A 26,682-nucleotide genomic window follows, 5' to 3' on the forward strand; every position below is an offset into this window, starting at 1 on the left:
GCGACGGAACCCGTTCGGTGGGGGCGGAAGTCGTTAAGCGACGGAACCCGTTCGGTGGGGGCGGAAGTCGTTAAGCGACGGAACCCGTTCGGTGGGGCGTGGGGGAAGACATTAAGTGAGGGGCAACGGGCCATGGAGTCTCTGCTGGACGAGCGGCGCCGCGATTGGCCACAGGACACGGTCGGCTACCGGCTTTATGAGGTTCCTCAGCCCGAGCCCGAGCCGGATCCCGATCCCGGGGCCCGGTTGGTGCGGCAGCTGGAGGGGATCGTCAGCACCCTGGCCCCGCTCTGCGCCGCTTACATCTGGCACAATGAGGCCTTCAGGCTGCAATACACGCCGGCCCGCGGTGAGTGCACAGTCCCCGAGGGGCTGGGCCGGGCCGGGCCGGGCCGGGCCTCTCTGATGGCCCGTGCAAACCCCTCTGTGCCTGAGCCCATGCATCGTCAAATCTGATAGCTGGTGATAAATATTATTCATAAGTATAAACATTAGATATCAGATTTAATTCCATAGAAGTGCTCAGACACAGAGCTGGATAAGTGTCGAGAGTGTGGTGCTGGAAAAGCACAGCAGGTCAGGCAGCATCTGAAAAGGAGGAGAATCAACGTTTCGGGCATAAGCCCGAATGGAGCTGAATAAATGTGAATTACGTTTATTATAAAATAAAGCTATAGTCGCGATTGTCCTGTCGGGCCATAGGGTTGAATAGAGAGAAATAACTGGTGGTGGTTTAATCTGAGGGTCACCAAGCCTCAGAATTGAGGCTACACTATTGGCATAAAACTGTATAGCAAACCAGCCGTCCAATGGAACTAACCAACCCCTATATATTATATATATATATATAAAATATATATATAAAATTCACTATCTTTAACATTTCTATCACTGACAGCAGCAGCAGTGTGAGTCATCTACAAGATGGACAGCACCACTCACTTGGTCTCCCCCAAAGTACCTTCCAAATGCAGCATCTCTACCATCTGGGACTGGGACATCTGATGCATGGTAGGGAGTCAGTCAGCAGAGTTGGCAAGGCATCTAGTTTATGATGCAGAGTGATTCCAACAGCGTGGATACATTTTCAGTTTCAGCTGAGGTCATGATGTCTTGGCGGCTACACAACCTCACTTGAGGCATGGTGACCCTCACTAACACTTGTCTCCCTCAAATGAGAGAGCAGCCTATTATCCTCTGGGAATAAGACAAAGTGGGAACATTGCCACTTACAAGTTTACCTCTGAAGTATAGTGGTCAAAGTCCTAGAACTTTCCCAACAGCACTGTGAGAGTACTATGCCATATGGACTGCAGGGGTTCAGGAAGGTATCAACTTATGGAAGGCAATTAGCAATGGGTAATAATTGAATTTTACATCTCATGAAAGAATTTTCTAAAACCTCCCACAGAAAGTTACAGTAAATATTCTTGTGAATGTGGATGGAAAATTCTGAAAGTGAACAGTGTATGGAGGGTGAGGGTGCTGTCAAGACATCACTTAGAATGAGGATGACACTTGTTCATGACAAGAGCCTGTGTGTCAAATCTTTAAACATGGGGAGGCTGTCTCACTGCAGTTGCTGCACAGGTTTGCTGGAGATATACATGGCATTATAGATGCTTTTAGTTAACCTTTCTGACATGTTATGACATGTCTGATGCAAGTGGGCGGCACGGTGGCATAGTGGTTAGCACTGCTGCCTCACAGCGCCTGAGACCCGGGTTCAATTCCCGCCTCAGGCGACTGACTGTGTGGAGTTTGCATGTTCTCCCCGTGTCTGCGTGGGTTTCCTCCGGGTGCTCCGGTTTCCTCCCACAGTCCAAAAGATGTGCAGGGTCAGGTGAATTGGCCATGCTAAATTGCCCGTAGTGTTAGGTAAGGGGTAAATGTAGGGGTATGGGTGGGTTTCGCTTCGGCAGGTCGGTGTGGACTTGTTGGGCCGAAGGGCCTGTTTCTATACTGTAATCTAATCTAATCTAAAAAAAGAGGGACCTGAACCAGGACTCCTTAACCCAAGGGGTACGGATGTTACTACAATTCCACAAAAGCCCTAAAGTAAGGGACAGCAAGTAAGTTCGGGTAGCATGGTGCCTCAGTAATTAGTATTGCTGCTTCACAGGGACCTGGGTTTTATTCCAGCCCTGGGCAACTGTCTGTGTGGAGTCAGTGCATTTTCCCCATGTCTGCGGGGTTTCCTTGCACCAGACGCTCTGCTTTCCTCACACAGTCCAAAGATGTGCAGGTTAGGTGGATTTGCCGGGCTAAATTGCCCCATAGTGTTCATGGATGTGTAGGGTAGGTGGATTAGCTATGATAAATAAGAAGTTACGGGTATAGATTGGAGAGCTGAGTTTGGCTGTGATGCTGTTTGATGTGTTGGTAAGGACTCAATGGGTTGAATGGCATAACTGCTCTGTGATTTCAAGGAGAGATGAAAACTCTGCTTGACTTAGAGGAGTAAACAACGGTATAGAAAAAGGAAGAGAGATATATATAAGCTGAGCTCCTGAACCTAGCTTGTGTGACAGTGAATTGAATAATGTTCTCTCATTTGTAAATCCTTGTGATTATGTTTTTGCTATGTCTTCTACTCAGATCCATCACTGATGTTTTGGTTTGAGTCTAAACCCTGCCGATCTAAGCTAATTAGTGCACCATTGTTTAAATTTAAGAAGCTAATGCAAATATTTCTTTTTAGGAGATGTTCCTGCTCACATTAGTGGTGTCACAAACTTTGGGGATAATGTGGATGACGAATGGTTGATTGTCTACCTCATTCAACAAATCACGAAAGAGTTCCCAAACTTAGCAGCAAGGTATAGAATTCCTTTAGAAGTGAAATTTTTTTTAAAAATACTACATTTGAAGTAGTTTCTGATGAAAAGGCAATAAAATATCCAACATTTATTTTTACTTAAATCTAATGTTCAATTTTTGTTTTTGTGTGTAGTGTTGACGATAATGATGGGGACTTCTTGTTAATTGAAGCTGCTGAGCACCTGCCCAAATGGTTGACCCCTGACACTAGTGAAAACCGGGTAAGAAAGCCGCCACCCTTTTCCTTGCCGCATTTCTCCCTAATGAAGCCAATGAGTCATAGGATCATCTAGTCCCTTACTAAGATGGTCATTCTTTGTAATCTGTGCAGACTGGTACCTATTTCACAGCGTAATCTTGTCCTTTCTGGCTAGCAACACTGAAATGCCAACACTAATTTCCACCATCTCCTCCAAGCCCTGGGACACTGGAATCAACTACAGCATTTCTGTTGTCTCAATAGAACCACAGAAAGGGGCCATTCAGCCCATCATGCCTGCACTAACTGAATAAACTGGCTGCCATTTTAAGCTCACTTTCCAGCACCTGGTGTGTAGTTTTGCAGATTATAACACTTAAGGTGTAGATCCATCTTTTTAAATGAGTTGAGGTTTTCTGCCTTAACCACCAAACCCAGCAGTGAATTCCAAATGCTAACATTTTCCTTCATGACTCCCCTAATAGACAATAGGTGCAGGAGTAGGCCATTCTGCCCTTGGAGCCTGCACCACCATTCAATATGATCATGGCTGATCATCCTTAATCAGTATCCTGTTCCTGCCTTAACTCCATAACCCTTGATTCCACTATCCCTGAGAGGTCTATCCAACTCTTTCTTAAATGAATCCAGAGACTGGGCCTCCACTGCCCTCTGGGGCAGAGCATTCCACACAGCCACCACTCTCTGGGTGAAGAAGTTTCTCCTCATCTCTGTCCTAAATGGTCTACCCCGTATTTTTAAGCTGTGTCCTCTGGTTCGGCACTCACCCATCAGCGGAAACATGTTTCCTGCCTCCAGAGTGTCCAATCCTTTAATAATCCTTTTATTAATCACCCTAAACCAGTACCCCTGGTAAATGACCTCTCAGTGAGGGATAATGTGTCATCCCTATCCACAGCATCCAAGTCCCTCAGTATTTTGTAAACTTAGATTAACTGACCTCTCAACTTCCATGGTTTGAATGAAAACAACCTGGGCCTATCCGATCCTTCCTCATAGCTGCAGCTTTCAAGCCCTGCAGCATTCTTGTAAATTCCCTCTGTATGCTCTCTCGGTCAGTTAATTATGTTCTTCCTGTAATATGACCAGAACTACACAAAACTTCAGCTATGGCCTAACGACTTCTTTTATCATACTGGCATTGCATTTCTGCTCTTGTATTTAATAGCTCAGCCAAAGAAGGAGAGTGTCATATGTCTCCTTTACTATCTTATCTGCCTGTCCTGACACTTTCAGGGACTATGGATTCGTACTTTGAGGTCGGTCACTTCCTCTACCCCTGTCAATATCATGACATTTATTTTTTATTGCTATCCTCTTTTGCCCTCCCCAAGTGCATAACTTTGCACTTCTCCGGTTTGAACTCCATCTGGCACTTTTACTTCCACTCAACCAAACTATGGATATCTTTCTGCAGGCAACAACATTCCTCTTCACTGTCAACAACCCTGTCAGTTTTTTGTCATCTGCAGACATGACTGGATTTTTCTTATTCTAGAACTTTTATTACAGCTTGTGATATGACTGTTATAAGAGGGTTTTTTTGCGCCATATTAAGAATCTATGAACAACAGAGGTGAATGGTTAATTAGATTTTAGGGTGGTTTTGGGGCAACGTTCAAGGGCATATCATTTTATATTTGTTTCAATACTCTACTGGCCTGTGGCAGTGCACCAGATGTAAAGCTTTTAGTTACATTCATAGATTTTTGTTCCTGATTATGTTTCCTACAAAATGCGATATAACTTTATTATTTCTGCTGCTGCTCTTTAGGTTTTTTTTTATCGTGGAGAGTTGCATATCATCCCAATCCCTCAGAACCCAGGAGAACTCTCTTGGTTATCAGCTAGCAGTCCCACCATCTCTCAAGCACTCAGTCTACTCAACTCTCATTCTGACAAATGTCTGGCAGCAGAACCCATTCGCAAAGCTATAAGGAGACGCATTCAGAGGTAATTAGAATTGGTTCTGAATCTTTAGTTTAACTTTAGAATAGTGAAAATGCAATTAGCCAATACATTCTTTACATCTGCCTTATCAAAAACTTAAGAAAACAAAAGCAACCTGTTGTAGAAATTCCATTTTTTTGAAGGGGAAATCAGGCACGTGCAGAGGCAGCCACAAAATACCCTGCTGGAGAATTCAAGCTTTCTTTAAACAAGGGATAGATAAGACAAAGGACATGGGAGCAGAAATTAGGCCACCCAGATCATTGAGTCTGCACCGCAAAAATCTGGTCTTATGTGCTGATCCTGTTAATGTCGGGAATATCTCACACTCTACAGTGTAGCTCCCCAAGAGTTCATTCTGTGAATATCTTCCCGATCTTTGACCTCTTGGGTACTTTGAAAGTCCTATAAGCTTAGGTTATGCAAGGCAGCATCTAGAATTAAGAGTATGAAATTTCGTTAGCCTAAAAAATGCATTTTGGCATTCCTGTATCACCACATGGATTCTTTACTCTTCTCCAGCAGCTGAATCCTGAATCTCAGCTGAACATTTGAGTTTGAATTTGTAGCAGAGATTGGAGACCATGAAACTGAGCTGTGCTGCTAACATAACTGAAATTCAGTGCATTCACATTGCTATTGATTGCCATTCGTGCAAGTTGGGAATCTGATTAGGTGAATGAAATAGTCAATCGGGTATGAAGTGACAGTTGTGACGTAGCGAGTAATGAGAATTGTAAACTTTATGCTAATTATGGTGTATTCATCAGGAATGTTTGGCAGAAAATGACCACTGCACCTTACTAAATTTTCCCGTAGCTGGTTGTGTTGATCACTTTTTCTGTAGGAAATCGCCATTGTTTCCCCCCCCCTCTCCTATTGTCACCTATTTTGTTATATAGCTGACAGGACCTGGTATGAATGCACTCACACTTCGAACATTTGCATGATTAGCTGCTTTTTTTTCTGACTATCACTAATGTTAATACTACCTGTCTGATTGGAGTTTGCACATTATCTCTGTGTCTGCGTGGGTTTCCTCTGGGTATTCTGGTTTCCTCCCACAGCCCAAAGGTGTGCAGGTTAGGTGAATTGGCCATGCTAAATTGCCCATAGTGTTAGGTGTATTAGTCAGTGGGAAATACAGGGTAGGGGTGTGGGTGGGTTACTCTTTGGAAGGTCGGTGTGGATCTGTTGGGCCAAAGGGCCTGTTTCTATACTGTGGGAATCTAATCTAATTGCTCACTTTGTTTCTTTTTGGCATTCAATCAGACCTGAATCAACAATTAAACAAAGTCTTGTTAAGTGCTATTGAGACTTGAATTGTTGCTTAGCATGTAATCCTGGCAATGTACTATTCAGAGTTTGGGACAGAATAATCACAGCAACAAAGCAGTAATATTATGAACAGATACTGAAAGGAGCCACTAAGCAGTTGATCAATCATCTGGCTAATGTGCTGGTGAACTCTATAAACAACTGTCACATTATCAATTATTTGCGCTGCTGTTAGCTATGTGTTGATTTGTGTTACTGAATTAGTCACTGTAACCTTGTAGGATAAAATGTTTTTTATTTGAGCTTGTTATAGACCCAGACCAAACCCCCTCAACACATATTAAGAAGATAGCCTAGACCCTAACTTTTCCTTATTTCAAAGGCAAATGCCAGGCATTGCGTTCCAGGTGCAATTTGATTCGTCAAACTACCAGCCTTGATGCAAAACACACTTTTATTCATACACTATGGTTAAAAATACAACAAGAGAAAGAAGAAGTTGGAATAACTAGGTCCGCTTGTGTTTGTCATTTGTATAAATGATTTAGATGAGTATATAGAAGGCATGGTGAGTATGTTTGCGAATGGCACCAAAATTGGTGGTGAAGTGAACAGTAAAGAAGGATATCTAAAATTAAGGAGAGATCTTGATCAATTAGCTCAATGGGCTGAGGAGTGGCAGGTGAAGTTTAGTTCAGGTAAGCGCGAAGCATTGCATTATGGTAAAACAAATAAAGGCAGGACTTATTCACTTAAAAATAGGGCATTGGCTAGTACTGTAGAACAGAGATCTAGGGGTTCATGTACATAACTCTTTGAAGTCTGTATTACATATAGACAGGGTGCTTAAGCTTTTAGCACACCTGCCTTCATTGCTCACACCATTGAGTATAGGAGTTAGGGTGTCATGTTGGGGTTGTACAGGATATTGGTGAGGCCTCTTCTGGAATATTATGTTCAGTTCTGGTTTCCCTGTTATAGGAAGGATATTATTAAGTTAGAGAGGTTCAGAAAAGATTTACCAGGATGTTGCTGGGAATGGAGGGTATGAGTTATAAGGAGAAGCTGGATAGGGTGGGACTTTCTTCCACTGGAAAGGAGGAGTTTGAAGGGTGACCTTGTAGAAGTGTATAAAATCATGGAGTGTATAGATAAGGTAAGTGGCAGGTGTTTTTAGGGTGGGGACTTTCAAGTCTAGGGGGCATATTTTTAAGGTGAGAGGAGAAAAATTTAAAAATACATGAGGAGCAACTTTGTTTTATACGAGTGGCTCATACGTGGAATGAACTTCCAGAGGAAGCGGTGGGTGTGGGTACAGTTACAACATTTAAAAGATGTTTGGATAAGTACATGAATGATGTGCAGGTTAAGTGAATTGACCATGCTAAATTGCCATAGTGTTCAGGATGTGTAGGTTAGGTGCATTAGTTGGGGTAAATGTAGAGTAATGGGGAATGGGTTTGGGTGGAATACTCTTTGGATGATCAGTGTGGACTCGTTGGGCCAAAGGGCTTGTTTCCACACTGTACGGATTCTATGAAAAATGTTTGAAGGATACGGGCCAAGCGCAGGTCAGTGGAACTAGTTTAGTTTGAGACTATGAATAGTATGGACTTATTGAACCAAATGAGTCTAACTTACTTCTATTGGGAAACTTAACAGAATAATAAATTATTTAACTACTAAACAGTAACTGTTCCAATATAGTAACTTTCCATAAACACACCCTTGGCAAAGGCAAATTCAGTAAAATAGATTGTCTCACATGCAATTCTCTGCGTATGTGTCTGTGTCTGTCTGTCGTACTCTGCTGCACGTTTCCAGCAACTGCTACTGAAAGCTAAAACTAAAAATCCTGGTTTTGTGGAAGCTTGACCCCACACATTCAGTCTGTTTCTATTGTTTCAACATCTTTTTTTATTTAAAAAAAACCCCAAGACCTCCCAGGCTGTTTAATTTATTGGATTCAAATAGAAAGCTGTGTTGAAACCTCTTGTCAAAAAATAGGACAAAATACACCTCAAAGAAGCTGCATCCTTAAACTTTCAACCTTCTTTCTTCAGTCTTGAATGGTATTTCTTTGCTTTCCACAGTTATCCAGAGAAGATTTATGCTGATCAACATCGAGCTTACTGCTATGTTCCAGCAGGTATTGCTGCGGTGCTGAAACGTCGTCCTGATCTGTTGGCATCTGCTGTCCAAGCTTTCTATCTTCGTGATCCTATTGACCTGCGTGCTTGCCGTCCCTTTAAGTTCTTTCTCCCAGAGACCCGTGTGATGACTCTGGTAAGAGCCTTTTAATGTATTAGAAAATGTCATACCATTAGATTGAGGAAAAAGCAGGCAACTAACAAAGATGCATGGCAGTCGTGATTAGTCAGAATGTTACAAACAGTAGAGAATAACTAGCTGATTAACTGGAAGGAATAAATTACAATATGAAAGGAACTGTCTGCCTCAGAAGGCAGTGGAGGTGAGGTGTTTAAATATTTTAAGGCAGAAGATTTAATGGTATTGGGGCAAATGGCAATGTGGGCTTCAAAACATAAACAGATCAGCCATGATCCTATTCTACAGCAGAGCAGGCTTGAGGGTCAAATGGCCAATTCTCCTCTCAGATATTCATATTTGAGTCATGGATATAAGCAAGTGCAGTCGTTTATAGAAAGAACAAAGACATGCTGGGTCTGGGTGGGTTACTCTTCGGAGGGTCGGTGTGGATTGTGGGGGTTGAAGGGTATGTGGGGTTTCTATGACATGCATTTGTGTATTATTTCTGATGACTGCCAACTGAGCTTTGAAGCCAATGAAGTATCTTTTGAAGTATGGTTACTGTTGTAATATAGAACATGTAATGTAGGGTTATATGTTATATCTTGCATCTCTTGTACTTTTTCAGCCTAGGAAGCAATTATTAATATATTAAAAGCATCATAAATGTGTATATCTGAATATGTTACCCATAGGACAATCGGGTGTCAAATATCCTCTTGCATTTCATTTTAGGTGACATTTACAAAATGCTTATACGCCCAATTACAGCAGCAGCAGTTCACACCGGACAGACGGAGTGGTTATGCACTTCCTGCACAATCCGACCAGCATTTCAAAGCACATGCATTGGGCATGAAGCTGGTAGGTAATGTGGAATATTGGTGTTTTAGGATACCAGGCTGCATCTACTGCTATTTAAAAACAATTACAGTCTGACTGTCTTGCTATGGTGAGCAGTCTGGTTACCAGGGTTAGAAACTGGTCAGAACAGACCTTGAATACTGTATTCAGTTGTATTCACTGAGGCACTTGTAATCACGTCAGACATTTGAAGCTGGTTCAGCAAAGCATACAAAGTTTACAAGTGTTACAAGGAAACTCTGGAGAAACCTGATCTTTTTAAATTTGGTAACGAAGCATCTGAAAGATTTCCTGACTAATCAAGTTAGTTAAAAGTATAAAAGAGATCAATTTGAAATATTCGAGATCTAGTTTTTAAGAACTTGCAACAGCACAGGTACGAATAGCTGTCTTGTGAATTCTATGGGGAAATATCCATCATTCATTGAAAGTAAATTTTTGATTATCAGACCAAAAAATAATTTCTTTATTCCTCAACTGTGAGAATCAATTCTATACTCCTTAGTTTCCCATTTTTAATTTTTTGTCTTTTTAAAAAGCATTTAAAGATATATTTAAGAGCTTCGCAATTTTATAGGGTTTATGCATAATTTTAAAATATACCATTAATGTGAGCTTAGATTAAAGGAGCATGTCAGAGAATCTTCATATTCATGAGCCTTCTGTTAATATTGGCATATAATTAAAAATAAAGAACTTAAACATGCTTTTGCTAATGTTATTTAAATTTTTAATCAGCTGCCATTCTTCTCCTGCTGTTTGGCTAATTAGTTCTCCAGCTTTAGCTATGCTTGAAGTACTAAAGACTGAGAGATGGCAGAGCAAATTATTGAGATCTGCTATATGTAGAGAGCTGAAATCCCTTCCTGCCCAACTCTCATCATGTTTTATAGCAATGCTTTATCTTGCCTTTGTGCCATGCGTTTTGTGAATACTGTTACTGTTCAGCCCATTTTTAATGTTTACACTGCAGCTCATTTTCTACCTTTAATTTTCTAGGCCCATGGCTTTGAGATTCTCTGTTCAAAATGTTCGCAGCACTTCCCTAGTTCCAAGACACAAAGCAATGTTTCCAGTGACCCACTCTGGGAAGGCTTTATAAGCAGTCTAAAGAAGAACGACTATTTCGGGGTAAGGCTGAGATTTGTTTTCAGTCTGTCTGGCATTTGTTCAGTAATGGCATCGCTGGAGTATTAGATTCAGTTGCAATTGATATTTGTCTGTACAGTTTTTTCAATTCCTGGATTTTAAGGGTTTATGAATTCAACGTGACTACTCTCACCCACTGTTGTGCTTGTATCTCTGTATATTTTTATTTTGCTAGCAGGTATGCACTGCTTTTCCTTTTGAATGAACAAGTAGATGAGCAAATAGTGTTGTGCAGGAATAGTATTTGTGCTCGGTGTAGGAAATGTGTGACAAGCTGATAGGGGACAGTATTAATAATGTTTAAGAATAAAGTGACAATACCTTACATTTTCAGCAGGTAGCGACACCTTATTGCATGGCGAGCCTGGTGGAAGCTTCCGGAAGAAGTGATTGATTTTTGGCTTTAAACAAGGGTGTATGAAGTTGTCATGCTATCTGACCACCTCTGTCATCGGAGATTATTACAAATATGGTGTATGACCAGCACTTGTCAATTTAAATGCATTCACTGTATACAAAATCGGCTTGACGTGAGGAGACGGGCTGTTGTTCACACTGGAGACTGTGACCAGCGGTGTGACCGCAAGGTTCAGTTCTGGGTCCGCTGTTGTTCATCATTTATATCAATGATTTGGAAAAGAAGATAGGAGGCATGGTTAGTAAGCTTGCAGATGACCCTAAAATTGCTGGTATATTGGGCACTAAAGAAGATTATCTAAGGGCACGTGGGATCCTGATTTACTGGGCCATTGGGCTGAGGAATGGTAGTTGGAGTTTAATTCAGATAATGCATTTTGGTAAGACAAACCAGGGTAGGAATTACACAGCTGATGGTAGGGCCCTGGGATGTGTTGTCGAACAGAGAGCTTGAATGTGGCAAACAAGTAGACATGGTGAAGAAGAAATTTAGCATGCTTGCCTTCATCAGTCAGAGCACTGAGTACAGGCGTTGGGGCATCATGTTATGGCTGTACAAGACCTTGATGAGGCCACATTTGGAGTACTGCGTAAAATCTTGATTGCTATGCTATAGGAAGGATGTTATTAAACTGGAAACTGCAAAAGATGATCTACAAGGATGTTACCAAGACTAGAAGGTTTGAGTTATAAGGAGTGGCTGGATAAGCTAGGACTCTTTCCCTGGAGCTTAGGAGGCTGAGGGGTGACTTCATAGAGACTAATACAATGATGAGGGACATGGATAAGGTATCCTTATCCTCAAGGTAGGGGATGTCAAAACTGGAAGGTACAGGTTTTACTTTTTCACATGGAGGGTGGTGCATATATGAAACGAGCTAACAGAGGAAGTGGTACAGGCAGATACATGGATAAGAAAGGTTTAGAGGGATATGGACCAAACAAGGCAAATGGGACTTCAGTTTTGGAAACGTGCTCAGTATGGACAAGTCCATAAGACATAGAAGTGGAAGTAAGGCCATTCGGTTCATCGAGCCTAGTCCGCCATGTAATCATGGCTGATGGGCATTTCAACTCCACTTACCTGCCCTCTCCCCATAGCCCTTAATTCCTTGCAATATAAAGAATTTATAAGTCTCTGTCTTGAAGACATTTAAAGTCCCAGCCTCCACTGCATTCTGTGACAATGAACTCCACAGGCCCACCACTCTCTGGCTGAAGAAATGTCTCCTCATTTCAATTCTAAATTGACGCCCCCTAATTTTAAGGCTGTGCCCACAAGTCCTAGTCTCCCTGCCTAACAGAAACAACTTCACAGCATCCACCCTTTCTAAGCCATACGTTATCTTGTAAGTTTCTATTAGATCTCCCCTCAACCTCAAGTCCCCTCTGTGCTGTATAACTCTGACTTTATAATAGAATAAAGTGTTTTCTTTAACGTAATATCATCACAGTACCTAAAAAGCAGCTTAATCAGCTGAACAGAACTTGGGACATCCTGAGATTGTCAAATGTATTATGTGTGCGTGAGTCCATCTTTTGTTCTAACTGTATTTAAACGTTGTGCCATTTTCTCAAATGAGTAGCTGCATATTTAATTATATAATTTGTTGGGATTCTGGATGAACATATAGCAACTTGTACAACATTTTAATGGTCTTTTATGATTTTTCTAAAGTTTTTTTAAAAATTCATATCAAAAAATCATATGTCCTGAATGTAGATTTGCTTGCTGAGGTAGAAGGTTCATTTTCAGATGTTTCATCACCATACTAGATAACATCCTCAGTGAGCCTCCAGATGAAGCACTGGTGGCATGGCCTGCTTTCTAATTGTGTTTAGGTTTCCTTGGGTTGGTGATGTCATTTCCTGTTATCTTTCTCAGGGGCTGGTAAATGGGATCCAAGTCAATGTGTTTGTTGATAGAATTCCGGTTGGAATGTGATGTTTCTAGGAATTCTTGTGCGTGCCTCTATTTGGCTGGTCTGAGGTTGGATGTGTTGTCCCTGTCAAAGTGGTGTCCTTTCTCATCTGTATGTAAGGATACTAGTGAGAGAGGGTCATGTCTTTTTGTGGCTAGTTGATGTTCATGTGGTTAGTGTTCTGCCTTTTTGTTCAATGTAGTGTTTGTTACAGTTCTTGCAAAGTATTTTGTAAATGACAAAACAAGCAAAACTAATGTCCCTAATGCAAGAACTGTAACAAACACTACATTGGACAAACAGGCAGAAAACTAGCCTCCAGGATACACAAACATCAACTAGCCACAAAAAGACATGACCCACTCTCACTAGTATCCTTACATTCGGATGAGGAAGGACACCACTTTGACTAGGACAGCACATCCATCCTAGGTCAAGCCAAACAGAGACACGTATGAGAATTCCTAGAAGCATGGCATTCCAACTGGAACTCTATCAACAAACGCATTGACTTGGATCCCATTTACCAGCCCCTGAGAAAAATAATATTGCCACAGGAAATTATGTCACCAACCCAAGGAAACCTAAACACACAAATAGAAAACGGGCCATGCCACCAGTGCTTCATCCAGAGGTAATTGATGTTACCTAGTATTTTGACGAAACGTCCGAAAACGACCCTTCCAGCTCAGCGAGCAAACCTACATCCAGAACCTCAACCTGAGCTACAAATCTTCTCCAAACTCGCAAAGATCATATGTCCATCCTAAGAATGAACGCTTTTCTCATTTTTATTGGAAGTGACATATTGCACGCTCTGTAGGTGGGGTAACAGGATAAGTGTTTGAATTCTGCTCAAATGTGAACACAGACACATTAGTGGATTGAAGTACTATATCTGAAAAAGTTAAACTGACCTGGAGGCATATTTGAGAATTTCACTTAGAGTTGTACAGCACGGTCCAACGCCGAACATAATCCCAAACTAAACTGTTCCCACCTGCCTGTTCCTGGCCCATACCCCTCCAAACCTTTCCTCATCATGTACTTAGCCAAGTGTCTTTTAAACATTGTAATTGTGCTCACATCCACCATTTCATCAGCAAGTTCATTCCACGCACAAACCACTCTCTGTGTAAAAAAAGATTTGCCCCTTATGTCTTTTTTTAAATCTTTCTCCTCTCACCTTAATCGTATGCCCCCTACTCTTGAGTACGGGTTCAACTCTGCTTTCCTACTTGCTCCCCATCTCCCTCGATTTCCCGAGAGACCAACTATCTGTCTAATCTCAGCATGACATATAATCCACTACAGGAGATCCATGACTGCAGTTGAAAATTCCAAAGATTCACAACTAAACACCCCCTTCCCATCTCAGACCTAAATACTACTGAGGAACAAGGGTAGGCCACTCAGCCCTTCGAGCCTATTCTGTAAGATCACAGCCAATCTGATTCGGACATCTGCTCTACCTTCTTGATTACCCCAATAACCTTTCATTTCTTCGGCAGTAAAGAATCTGCCTTCAATATATTTTCAGGCTCTGCATCCAGTGCTTTTTTGCGAAAGGAAATTCCAAATAACTGGCCTCTCATCCTGAGAATGTGCCCTTTCTCAACAAGTGGGAACAATTCCAGACCATCAAACCTTCTGTCTCAATGGAATTGTCCTTCACTTCTCTAAACTCCAGAGAACAGACACACACACACACACACACGAACAAATGCATATGTACATACGTGTGAACAGATACATGTGTGTGAGCAAAATGCAAGCTCACACATGAACAGGCATGTACACTTGCATTAACAGCATAACCACACGTGAACAGACACTGAGATGTAATCACAGAATGAACGCAAATGCAAACAGACATGCAAATACACATGTACAGGGAATTAGCACATGGATGAGAACACATACACACATCGCCTCAGCTGAGTCTTCACTGGTTTTGCCAAAGATCACCCAGGTATTTCCCTCCGAGAGGTCCAAATGGACATCATGGAGCCACAGTACCTGGCAGGCAGCCACCACTGCACAGGCCATGTAGGAGCTGTCCGATTTAGTACCTGTGATGAAACTCGATCTACAGAATAGCCTCCCTGCTGTAGCACTCTGATTCTTATTTCTTGCACCAATCTCCTTATGAAGCTGTGATCCATAGAAGTCCTAGCCTCTGGACTCTACCGCAAAGTAGTTGAGGCCAAAACATTGAACGTTTTCACAAAGGCTTTAGAACTAGTTCTTGGGGTTAAGAGTTAAAAGGGTATGGGGAGACAGTGGGAAGAACAGAGTACTGAGTTGGAATGCTCAGCCTGTAATCCTACTGAGTGGCAGAGCAATCTCAAATGCATACTCCTGCTCCTACTTTCTAAATTTCCATGTATAAGTGTGCATCATGTTGTACATCAAGTCATCATAGCTAGAGTTTAGAAAACTGAGAGCTAATCTCATTGAAACAGAAGATTGCCTGGCTAGCAGGAAACAGTGAGCAGGATAGTTGGCAAAGTTGTAATTAGCAGTGTGGCACAGGGATCAGTGCTGGGATTTCAAATATTTACCATTTATATAAATGATTTGGATGAAAATGCAGAAGGTACAGTTGTCAGATTTAATGATGAGGCAGAGGTAGGTTGCAAAGGATATAAAGAAGCTACAAATATATATTAATCGATTAAATGATAGGGCAGTGATCTGGCAAGTGAAGTGTAATGTGAGAAAATGTGGAATTGTCTATTTTGCAGGAAAAATGAAAAGGCATATTCTCCAAATGATTGCAGGCTCTGAGATGCAGAGGGAGTTCCTCGTGCATGAATCACGTAAGGTCGATATGTAGATATAGACCCGGGTCTCTGGCGCTGTGAGGCAGCAGTGCTAACCACTGTGCCACCGTGCCGCCCACCAGGCTCTGAGATGCAGAGGGAGTTCCTCGTGCATGAATCACGTAAGGTCGATATGTAGATATAGCAAGTAATTCGGGAAATTGTTAGAATGTTGTTATTATTGCCAGATGAATTGAGTACAAAAGTAGGGTTATACAGGTCACATGTGAAACCACATGTACAGTACTATGTACATTATTGGACGTGTTATCTAAGGAAGGCTGTAAATGTATTGGAAGCAGTATAGTGGCAACCCAGAATAATACCTGGAATGGATGGGTTGTCTTTATGTGGAAGGCTTGAACCAGCTAGGCTTGAATTCACTGTTATTTGGAAGAGGGAGAGGTGACTTGGTTGAAAGGTATAAGATCCTGATGGGTTTTAACAGGGTAGGTGTGCAATGGATATTTCCTCCTGTGGGAGAACCTAGATTGAGGGGTTACAGTTGCAAAATAAATGATCACCCATTTATGACTGGGATGAGTTGAACTTTTTTTCTTAGAAGTTTGAGAGATTTTGGAATTCTCTTCCTGAAAAGGTGGTGGCAGCAGAATCCTTGAGATCGCAGTAGATAGATTTGTGTTAAAAAGGGGTTAAAGGTTATCCAGAGTTGGTAGGGATGTGGCTTTGAGATTAGAATCAGATCAGTTATGAACTTATTAAATGGTGGAGTAGTCTCAAGGGGCTGAGTGGCCTGCTCCTGCTCCTTATTTTGATATTCTAGATTTAGGATTATAGACTCACACAGGGCTAGACTGAGGCGAGATTGAAATTGTTAGAGATGATGGGAATAGGTTGAAAAAGTAAATTTGATGTAGAAGATCAGCAGTGATGTTAATGAGTGATGTAGCATGCTCAAGACCTACATTACACCTGAATTCTTATTTCTTATTGTTTGTCAAGTCCTCAAAAAGTCTTCATATGCAGGCTGCCTCTTAGTGACACCATCTATTTCCTGGAGAAGGTCACTGGTGGTCATCATCTCCCTTGTACATGCGAACAGCACCCAGCTCTGTTGTTTCCCAGCCTCTTGTCTCCATCGTCTATATGTCATCAAACTGCTTGTCTGTTTGTACAGTCTCTGACCAACAATAATTTCTTCCAGTTTGACATTGATAACACCAAAGTTAGTTATGATCTTTTCTCCACTCACTGCTTTAAATGTAATTTCATTTCCACTGATTCAGTTCTTCTCCTCAGCAACAGTCTGGTCACAACCTCAAGGCTGTGCACAATGCTGAGTACATTTTCCAATTTATGTCCTTTCCTTCAGAAAACACCTGCGCACATCTCCTTTATATCACACATGTCTATACTTACCTCTAAAACTTATCCATTATTTTCACCATGTCCAGACTTGAATATACTTGTGCATTCCTCATCAGATTCCCATCCTACACCTTTCAGAAACTTCCCGTTCCCATTACCCCCTATTCTTGCTGACTATCTTTGGCTCCTTGCCCTTATTGGTTCAACTTTTAAATTCTTTGCATTTAAGCTAATTTAGGGAGGAGACAGGGTAAATATACATAACGTATGTGTGTACATTCCTGCTCCCAAAGCCTCCAATTTCTGTTTTCTTTGCCTTCTGTTCTCCCTTCTCTCATTCCACCATTGGTAGTCATGAAGTCTGTAATCCCGTCCATCTGCCTTACTGGCTCTCCCTCTTTCACTAAGGTGACTGATGGAAGAGGCAAAGATAACGCAGGGAAAAAAAAATATTTATACAGTGAGATGCAATGTCTCACAGGGTGGGGGGGGGGGGGGGTAGATTCATTCAAAAGAAAATTAGTTCATTATTTGTGATGTAAACATCTGCAGGGTTATAGCTAAAAGGCAGAGAATCGAAATCAGAGTCTCTTTTGAAAATGATAGACATGGGCATAATTGGCTCAACATTCTGTTCTATAACTATTCTGTTGTTCTCTCCATTTTAAATTCCACCTTTACATCTAAGTCTTTGGTCTCTGTCCTAATACACTTGCCTTTAGCTTTCTGTTTGTTTTTTCTGTGAAGCACCTCGGGGCATTTTTCCTGCATTGACAATGCTATGTAAATTCTACAAAGCTCGGAATATGTTTTGTCACCTAGCTGCACAGGGTTAAAAATCACACAACACCAGGTTATAGTCCAACAGGTTTATTTGGAAGCACTAGCTTTCGGAGCACTGCTTCATCAGGTGGTTACAACCACACCACAACCACCTGATGAAGGAGCAGCGCTCCAAAAACTAGTGCTTCCAAATAAACCTGTTAGACTATAACATGGTGTTGTGCGATTTTTAACTTGGTACATCCCAGTCCAATACTGGCACTTCAAAATCACAGCAAAGTACAAGAGCATTTAAGCAATTGTGTAAAGTAGGAATTGTATCTTTCACTGTCTTGCAGTTGCTCTTTCAATTCTTACCAGCAGATGACAGCAGTGCATTATATAAATGTTCAGGAGCCATTTAATGACGGTAGCTATGTGGTAGAACTTTTCATATTAAATCATTTACAGCACTGAAATATCAGTTTGGCCTTCTGCAGAATTCGGTAAACATAAACAACAACTATAATGTTTATAATAGACAGCAATTGTCTGAGATACTTCTGAAAGGAGAAATAAAAAGCACATACTAATGAGAGAGTTAGAGATGACCGAAAGCATGGTTTTGTAAGTTTTGAAGAAATGTTTAAAGGCAACAGGAAAGGGGAGCAAAGCGAAAGTATTGCATCGAGCAAGGTTGCAGTGCCTGAGGGGTTTGCTGGCATTTGGCATCACTGAGTAATGCAGGATTCAAATGAGAGCAAGGCCTCCGGTAGAAAGCTGAAGGAATTCAGCTGGGATAAATCCGTGCAGAGATGTGTGAATGACAAAATATTGAATCAATCTACCCAACCTACAGTCTCTCAACTTAAAGCTTTATTCCTGTTGTCAATAAATGACATCAACAGTTATTCCCAAATTAATGTGACAGATATTTGTTAGGTATGAATTGAGGAAACTTTCTTGTAGAGATCACCCATGATCTAATTGATTAGCAGGATGTACTTGAGGAGCTGAATGGCCTCACCCGTTACAATGTGTTCTTTCCACAATAAGTTTCCGAATGTGCATTTTCCCTGAATCTACAAGAAATTTGACTAGTTCATCTCCCCCAGCAACCTCTATTATTTCTTAGTTACAGTGACTTAGAAAGTTTATGTTCAAGAAAAGGTATTAAATATGTTAGCATTATAAAGAATCATGAACGTCCACATGTAACCTTCAATTGTTTGTGCTGAGAGCGGTTGGCCAGGTAAATACAATGAGTGAGACTTTTCAGCCAAAAGTATAAAAACTAGCAGAACACGTCCCACCACCCCAGCTGGCAAGCAGCATTGAATCAAAAAGGCAGTAAATCGATAATGCTGGCAGCACATTCACATTGAATAGGCTGGTTTTATATACACAGCAGCTTAACACAAGCCGGTTATGTGTTTGTGTCTGACAGGGAGAGCTGGAGGGTTCTGCACGCTACAAAGACTTACTTCAAACGGCAGAGATTTACTTCCAACATTCTGTTTCCAGCCCCAGAAGGTACAATGCAAGATCATGTGTTCTGTGTGCTTACATTAACAAACTGAACTTAACCTGCTAACTCAACACTCCAAACCAGGGACAAAAACAGAAATTCCTGGAAAAGCTCAGCAGGCCAGGCAGCAACAGTGGAGAGAAATCAGAGTTAACGCCTCGGGTCAAGTGACCCTTCCTCTGAAGAGTCCGGTTTTACTCCAAACCGGGGAACTCTTTCAGTGTGAGTAGTTATGATATTAAAAAATTATTCAAGTTGACTGTATTAGAGAGAAACCGCACCACCATTATCAGCAGGTTTGACAAAGTCCAGGATTAGACTTGAGAGAACGGAGCTCAGAAGGTTCAGCTGGAGACACGTTGGAATGGGTGAGGAGAGTAGCAAAATAAAGGTGGTCAATTTTACATTGGCAGTCCTTGATGAAAAGATCAAGTGCAAGAGGAAAGGTGAAGGAGTCGAGGTGGAGGGAGTGGATGCTTCATTTAAGTTTTGTATTTATTCAAACTTTGGAGATATAGTGCTAAAGTTAGAACATTTCTAACTTCTGTGAACTTTAACTGGCACCTATTTAATGTATTAATAACTCATAAATAATTAGTTGTATTTTTCTTTTAAAGTCACACTCGCTCTTTCTGGTCTCCTCAGTTCACCTGCCTTCAGCCCAGGGGAGCAGGTCCTGCAGCTTTTGCAATCTCTGTCCTACAGTGTGGAAGAACTACAGAAAGAAGGGGACAGCCTCCCTCCAGAGGATGGTGCGTATTGTTGGTTGACAGTGCCTGAGAGGTTCATGGTACAGACCACAGACTGATTCTGCAATCTGAGCTTAGTGAATTGCACAGGATTACAGTCAAACCACAGTTCCATGAGTTAAGACACAAAGTCGATGTTTAAGCCCCAGTGTCACTGATTCAGTCACGAGACTGATCCTTGGAACTGAGTTATGAGAAAGGGTTAGAAAAACCTGAAGGAGTTTAATGGAGGTGTACAAAATAATAATGTATCAAATAAAAGGCAAATCTATAACATTGGTTCAAATTACCCTACCATTCAGATAAGAATATTGGGTCCAAACTACCAAGACTGTTGTCATGAAATTATATCCACAGATTGATCAACATGCAGCATTGGCTAGGGGTATTTTACCGAAGGCAGAAACCCTGGAATAATTTTTAAAAGCTGTTAATTATGATGGAGGATAACTCTGGAAAGGTTGGAATGGGCAAAGGGGCCTTTTCTCAGCTGTTTACATCTCTGTACCTGGTTTGCAGTCAGACCCGATAAGGCAAGCTATTGGAGAATTAAATAAAAAGTTCCCAGCAGTGGTGCTATTCATTACAGGAAACAAAATACTGTGGATGTTTTTAATGTGAAATGAGGCCAATTTGACTCGCTGATGACCTTAGATGACTTCAGTAACCAGTAACATGGGTTCACACACTTTCCTGATTTCAGCCTGCTCCGTTCTTCTGCTAACATGTTGCGGGTATAAATGCTCATTAGATATCTCCTGCCATGGGATTTGACATTGTCACACAGTGGTTTTTATCCCTCCTGATAGCAATGGAATGATTTGTAGTAATGTCCCTTGTAAGCAGTTCACATCAGGAGTGCTCATTCATATCTGTTGTCTCACCTTTTTGATTCCTTTGCCTACCTAGATGACAGCTGGTTGGATATTTCACCTGAACAGCTGGATCAGATGCTGGAGGAAGCTTCTGGAAGGAAACTGTTAAATTCCGCCAGACAGGAGGAGGAACTGAATTATGATCTTGATAATGTCAGAAAGGGTATGAAGGCATTTGTCTCAAAAGTGTCCTCTCATGAAGGTGCAGAGATACCACGGTATGGGACATAAGAATTATTCATATATACTTTTTAAAACCTCAGCATGGATGACAGTAAACCTCTAATGTGAATGAATGTTGACCATATAACTTGCGTGGGCCAATCAAGTTTCTAGAATTGACCCAGGCTAACCACGTAACAGCATCAATCAGTCAGACCATTCAGGAAGATTTGGAGTAAATGTTTGGCTGCTATGATGGTTCTCCTTTCAGACTGCATTCTCTTACCATCCCCAGCCAAGCTAACCCTCTGATCCAGCAATATATCTATTCAGCAGCCTTCTAGACCTCCGTGCCCACACCCTTTGCCAAGCACAGCCTTGTGTGTACTCTTGAATGCACATTGATTCCTCCCCGTTCCATATCCCGTCTCTGAGGCCCTCTCCAAGTACCCAGCTTCCACCTCTTTATCCCTTCAAGGTAAAATCCTGGTCCTCCCAGTTTTGATCCCACAACTTCTCCACATTCTGTTAAATTCATTATTTACCTATATAAATAAGAACATACCAAATGAGTTTAATATGGATCCTGAATTACATCTGTGTGATTTTGTACAATTATCTCTACCTTCTAGCCCCAGTTCACATGGAAATCACACTTGACCTCAATCTTCATGTGCTATGTGTCAGGCAATCAACCAGTAAATACTAAGATGTTACATGGCCACTGAGTAAAAGCTTCAGATGTCCAATCTTACTGAATTATTACTGAGTTTGTTGTAATGTTCGTTGAAAATTATTGCTAAACCAAGATTATAACTGGAGTTCATTGATAGCAGCAACACATTTACAATGCACTGTTTGTGATAAAGCCACACCTTTACTTAAATTTTCTCAATCTCTCTGTCAGATCTTCTGCTACCGGCCAAGTTGAATTTGATGTGAATTCCTTCACTGGGGCTTTGGAAAGGATCTTAGGTAGGAATCTGCTCTGTACAGTATGACCTGCATCATCTTCATGTTAGACACGTGAAGCCACATTTTTTAGATTAGATTACATTACATTACATTACAGTGTGGAAACTTCGGCCCAACAAGTCCATACCGACCCGCCGAAGTGCAACCCACCCATACCCCTACATTTACCCCTTACCTAACACTACGGGCAATTTAGCATGGCCAATTCACCTGACCTGCACATCTTTGGACTGTGGGAGGAAACCGGAGCACCCGGAGGAAACCCACGCAGACACAGGGAGAACGTGCAAACTCCACACAGTCAGTCACCTGAGGCGGGAATTGGACCCGCGTCTCTGGCGCTGTGAGGCAGCAGTGCTAACCACTGTGCCACCGTGCTGCCCACATCTGCCCATTCAGGTGGATTCATGTCTGAAATGAGAAGAAACAGGTTAATCAAAATGGAATATTAACCTATCCTTTCATGTACAGACAGACGTCACTATTTCTTCTCTTTTTTGTAGTCTTCCTTCCCACCTGAGGTTATCGTACTACATTGTCAGCCATATTGTCAGTGGAGTCAGTTGGCTTTCAGTGAGTAGCTCTCTCACCTTTGAATCACAATGTGCCATGTGCAAGTCTCACTTCAGATTTGAGCACAAAAGTCAAGATGGAATTGCAATGCATTAAGAGTGCTGCACTATCAGAGATGCTCCCTTTTCAATGAGATGTTAGACTCAGGCCCTATCTAGACATTCACGGGGATATATATTATTTTGTTCTTTTAAGTTAAAATGATCCCATGGCATTATTTTGAAGGAGGGTAAGATGGCCTGGCCACATTTTACCCCTCAATCACAAAATCATGTTATCTAGTCACTGTCACTTTGCTGCTCTCTGGGGGGTGTTTCTGTGTGCCTTTTGGCTGCTGTGTTTCCTACATCACAGTAGTGACTGTGTTTCCAAAAATGTTCTTCTTTGGCTGTGAAACATGTTGAGACATACAATGGTTGTGAAAAATGCCACATTAGTACACACTTTGTTTTATTGGACTGTTTTCTGGTCTTGACTGCAGGGGTAGAATCAGATGAGCTGGACTCTGATGATCTTGATGAGGAAGAAGATTACAATTTGTTGGACAGTGACGCAGAGTCTGACTCAAAAGAGGGTAAATCTGAGGAGGATATGTCAGCCGCAGAAACTCTTGAGAATATCCGAGAGTACATGAAGCAAATGGATCAGGAACTGGCAGGAACCCAAATTGGCAAAAGCTTTACTAAAGTCACTGATGAGGTATGTTGGCTGTTAAAAAGCCAACCTATTCATGGTTGGATGATTGCATTGTGAGATGGAGATTCTCTCAGCCTACCACCAACACTAGGCCAGTGATGTCTTGCTCATTGTCACTTTACCAGTCTTAGCAGCCCTGCTGACTGCATTTGCAGGCATCAAGTGGGTCCCTGCTGTGCTCTTTTCTTGTTGCAAAAGGTAAATTGAATCTCAAGCTTGACAGGTCAATAAATCTTTGATTCCATTTATCTCCTGCACTTCTTGGAAATCAGTGACATCCTTGTTCCCCACACCATCTCTCTATTTTTAGTAACTTCTCCAGAGCTCTTCACCCACCATCCCCCTCGTCCAAGCCTTCTGACATCTCACCTCACTCTCAACTTTCAAATGCATCCTAAGTTTGTCATGAACTTTTCTTTGAGCCAGCGTTTCAATACGCCTCTCCCTTTCCTTTTTCTCTTCAGCAACTTTGCCCACTAATGTACTGCGAGGTATCTTGCCCAGTGTGAGGAATGTATTGCAATATAATATTAAGTGCACAGTTTTTCCAATAGTACTATGATCTATCTGTTCACGAGCTTTGGTCACTGTCTGGGAGACTAAAGTGCTGGGTTTCTGCACCCTGTTACCTTGAGGTTGCCAGGCATAAGGGTGAATTCATTTGTCCTGATCATCTCAAGTTCTGCGTTTCACACCCTTTCCATTACCAAATCCCCATTCTGAAGAATAGGGCCACTTCCAATACCAGTTCATTACAAATGGTCAAGTTCTGTGTTTTTGACTCCAACCCACGTGTTGGACAGGGTGTACTTACCTTAGCTTGTACTCACTGCATGGAGCTGATGGCATCATATCCAAAGTGGAGGCCGTTTACTCTGTCACCATTAAATTCTTCTTAATCCTGGCTCACTACAACCTTTTTTGATTGGGCCCATGTTTCTGCCTTCCATTTAATCTTTTTTTCCACCTCTCCATCTGCTTCCTGCTGATAACTGTGTAGAATAAGTCTGGCATAACTCTAGTCAGTCCCTCCTTGAGAAACATTTGAATTCCATATTGTGAACTGTTAACCCCAAATACTGATGAATCCTTGATTGCTTATTGAATTGACTTTTTTTTTAAAAATCTACATATAATCCCTAACAGCACCAACACATGCAGAGTTCTCCCCTGGTCAGGGTGATTCAAATTGGAATCCAACAGTAACAGATTTGTTGTAACAGATACTGTAGCTGCAAGTTCAGATAAAATGCACCATTAAACAGAAAGCTTGTGTTGTCTCAAGCCTATGTACCTATCCTCGACACTAAGTGCAGCTTTTTATTTGATCATCTCACAGGCTGGCTCAGACAGACTTAATGTATCTGAAGAAGCAGAGGGTGAATCAGCAGAAGGGAACTTGAAGGTTCTACCTGTGGATGTGGACTTGAACCTGGTGGAGAACCTATTGGAATCATACAGCTCACAAGCTGGCTTAGCTGGGCCTGCCTCTAACATCTTGCAGAGTATGGGGATCCGACTACCAGATAACCAGGACAGGTGAAAGCTGCTGTGCTGCCCCTGCAACACAGCCATTTTGGAGTCTGCTTTCTGATTCTTTATCACTGCTGCAATACTACCGTTTCATAATGACTGACAGTCAAGCAGCCTTTAAAGCTCTACAGAACAGTCAAGATTCACCAATGAACTGAAAAGCTCAAATTCTTTGAAATTGGAAACTATGGATTAATGCTAGAAAGTATGAGAGAATGCATGCCTTTAAAAATAAAGTTTTGTAGAAACTATTTTTGTAATTGTAAATAAATACAATATCAACTTGGCAAATGATGAAATGGAGAACAGAGCCATTTTTTTAAACATCTCACAGCTAATCGTAAAAAGATAACTTGCTCTGGAAGTCATCAATACGTGAGTTGATATAACCAGGAATTTGAGTGCTGCAGTGGTCATTAATTGCAATAAGGTGTATTGAGTGGCCAACTTGCTTTTGGTTTTTTGGTTGAGAGCAGATTTGGATTAAAATGAACAGAGTTTGAATTTGCCATTTCCTTGAAAGCCATAGTACCTGTAGGAATGTGCTTGCTACCTGGACATTGTGCAGTAAATATTTCCTAATTCTCACTAATCAGGTTAGTGTGCAGGATAAACAGAAAGTGCTGGAGAAACTCAGCCCAGGTCTGGCAGCATCTGTGCAGAGAGCAACTGTTAACAATTTGAGTGTCCTATATTGGAATTTATATTAACTGTTTCTGTTATCACAGGTGCTACCAAACCTACTGAGTTTTTTCAGCACTTTATTTTTATTTCAGGTCTCGAACATCTGCACTATTTTGGGAGGCATAGTGGTTCAGTGATAACACAAAGGACCCAGGTTCGATTCCAGCCTCGGGCAACTGTCTGTGTGGACTTTGCATACTCTCCCCATGTCTGCTTGAGTTTCTGCTGGGTACACTGGTTAACTCCCACCACAGTCCAAAGATGTGCAGGTCAGGTGAATTGACCATGCCAAATTGCCAATGGTGTCCAGGAATGTGCAGGTTAGAGGAATTAGCCATGGGAAATGTCGGGATACAGGGAGTGGGTGTGGGGAGGGTCAGGATGAGATGTTCTTTGTAGGGTTGGTGCAGACTTGATGGACTGAATAACCTCATTTTGTATTCAAGGGATTCTATGCTTTTGCGTTTATGTTAGGTCTGAGGTAAATGTATTGCCTTTGCAGATGAGTTACGTTTTTAATCCCTCATTTGGCAATTTACAGTTTATATTTCTAAAGTATGTCTGCAGCACCACAACACTACTGAATTATTTCCCATAATTTCCCTACATGTGTAGGACAGGAGGACAATGTAGTAACAGATTACTGATAATCAGGTGGAATGGAACAGTGGAAAGGTGCAGGTTTGTGATCTGTTTGGGCATACTATTAAATTATGGGGAGAGACTAGAGAAGCTGAAAATTGTTCTTCATGAAGCAATAGTTAAGGGGAAAGTTATTAGAGGTGTTCTGAATAACCAAGTGTTTTGGCAAATAAGAAACTGCTGCTACAGTCAAGAGCGCTGATGCCCTGAGAATAGGGATTGAAGGTACAAAACCTGAAAAGCAAGTCTGGCAGCATCTTCTGAAGAAGGGTCACTGGACTGAAACATTGACTCTGATTTCTCTCCACAGATGCTACCACACCTGCTGAGTTTTTACACCAATCTGTTTTTGTTTCTGACTTCCAGCATCTGCAGTTTTTTTTTGTTTAAGGATTGAAATGGCTATAAAACCAAGACACGATGAGATTTTTGTTTTACGCAATTAGTTAGAATCAGGA

The 26,682-nt window shown here is 41.6% G+C and overlaps 1 protein-coding gene across 1 annotated transcript; it reads left to right on the top strand.

Annotated features, from left to right (window-relative positions):
- Window positions 1-25,215, top strand: ecd (ecdysoneless homolog (Drosophila)). Its single transcript, XM_043679102.1, has 13 exons — window positions 1-349; window positions 2,702-2,819; window positions 2,954-3,041; window positions 4,815-4,993; window positions 8,362-8,554; window positions 9,275-9,403; window positions 10,403-10,534; window positions 19,255-19,340; window positions 19,981-20,087; window positions 20,994-21,177; window positions 22,029-22,096; window positions 23,151-23,368; window positions 24,705-25,215. The coding sequence occupies exons 1-13, from the start codon at window positions 133-135 to the stop codon at window positions 24,906-24,908; spliced, it is 1,923 nt and encodes a 640-aa protein (XP_043535037.1). The 5' UTR covers window positions 1-132; the 3' UTR covers window positions 24,909-25,215.
- The last annotated feature ends 1,467 nt before the right edge of the window (window positions 25,216-26,682 follow it).

The sequence above is a fragment of the Chiloscyllium plagiosum genome, chromosome 38, assembly GCF_004010195.1.
Source record: "Chiloscyllium plagiosum isolate BGI_BamShark_2017 chromosome 38, ASM401019v2, whole genome shotgun sequence".
Lineage (NCBI taxonomy): Eukaryota > Metazoa > Chordata > Chondrichthyes > Orectolobiformes > Hemiscylliidae > Chiloscyllium > Chiloscyllium plagiosum.

Bases quoted from the DNA above. Each gene is read 5' to 3' on its own strand.
- ecd (XM_043679102.1), top strand. From the start codon at position 133: ATGGAGTCTCTGCTGGACGAGCGGCGCCGCGATTGGCCACAGGACACG. The intron at 10,535-19,254 runs GTAAGGCTGAGA...TGTGTCTGACAG, and splicing joins AGAAGAACGACTATTTCGGG to GGAGAGCTGGAGGGTTCTGC. The intron at 20,088-20,993 runs GTGCGTATTGTT...TTGCCTACCTAG, and splicing joins CAGCCTCCCTCCAGAGGATG to ATGACAGCTGGTTGGATATT.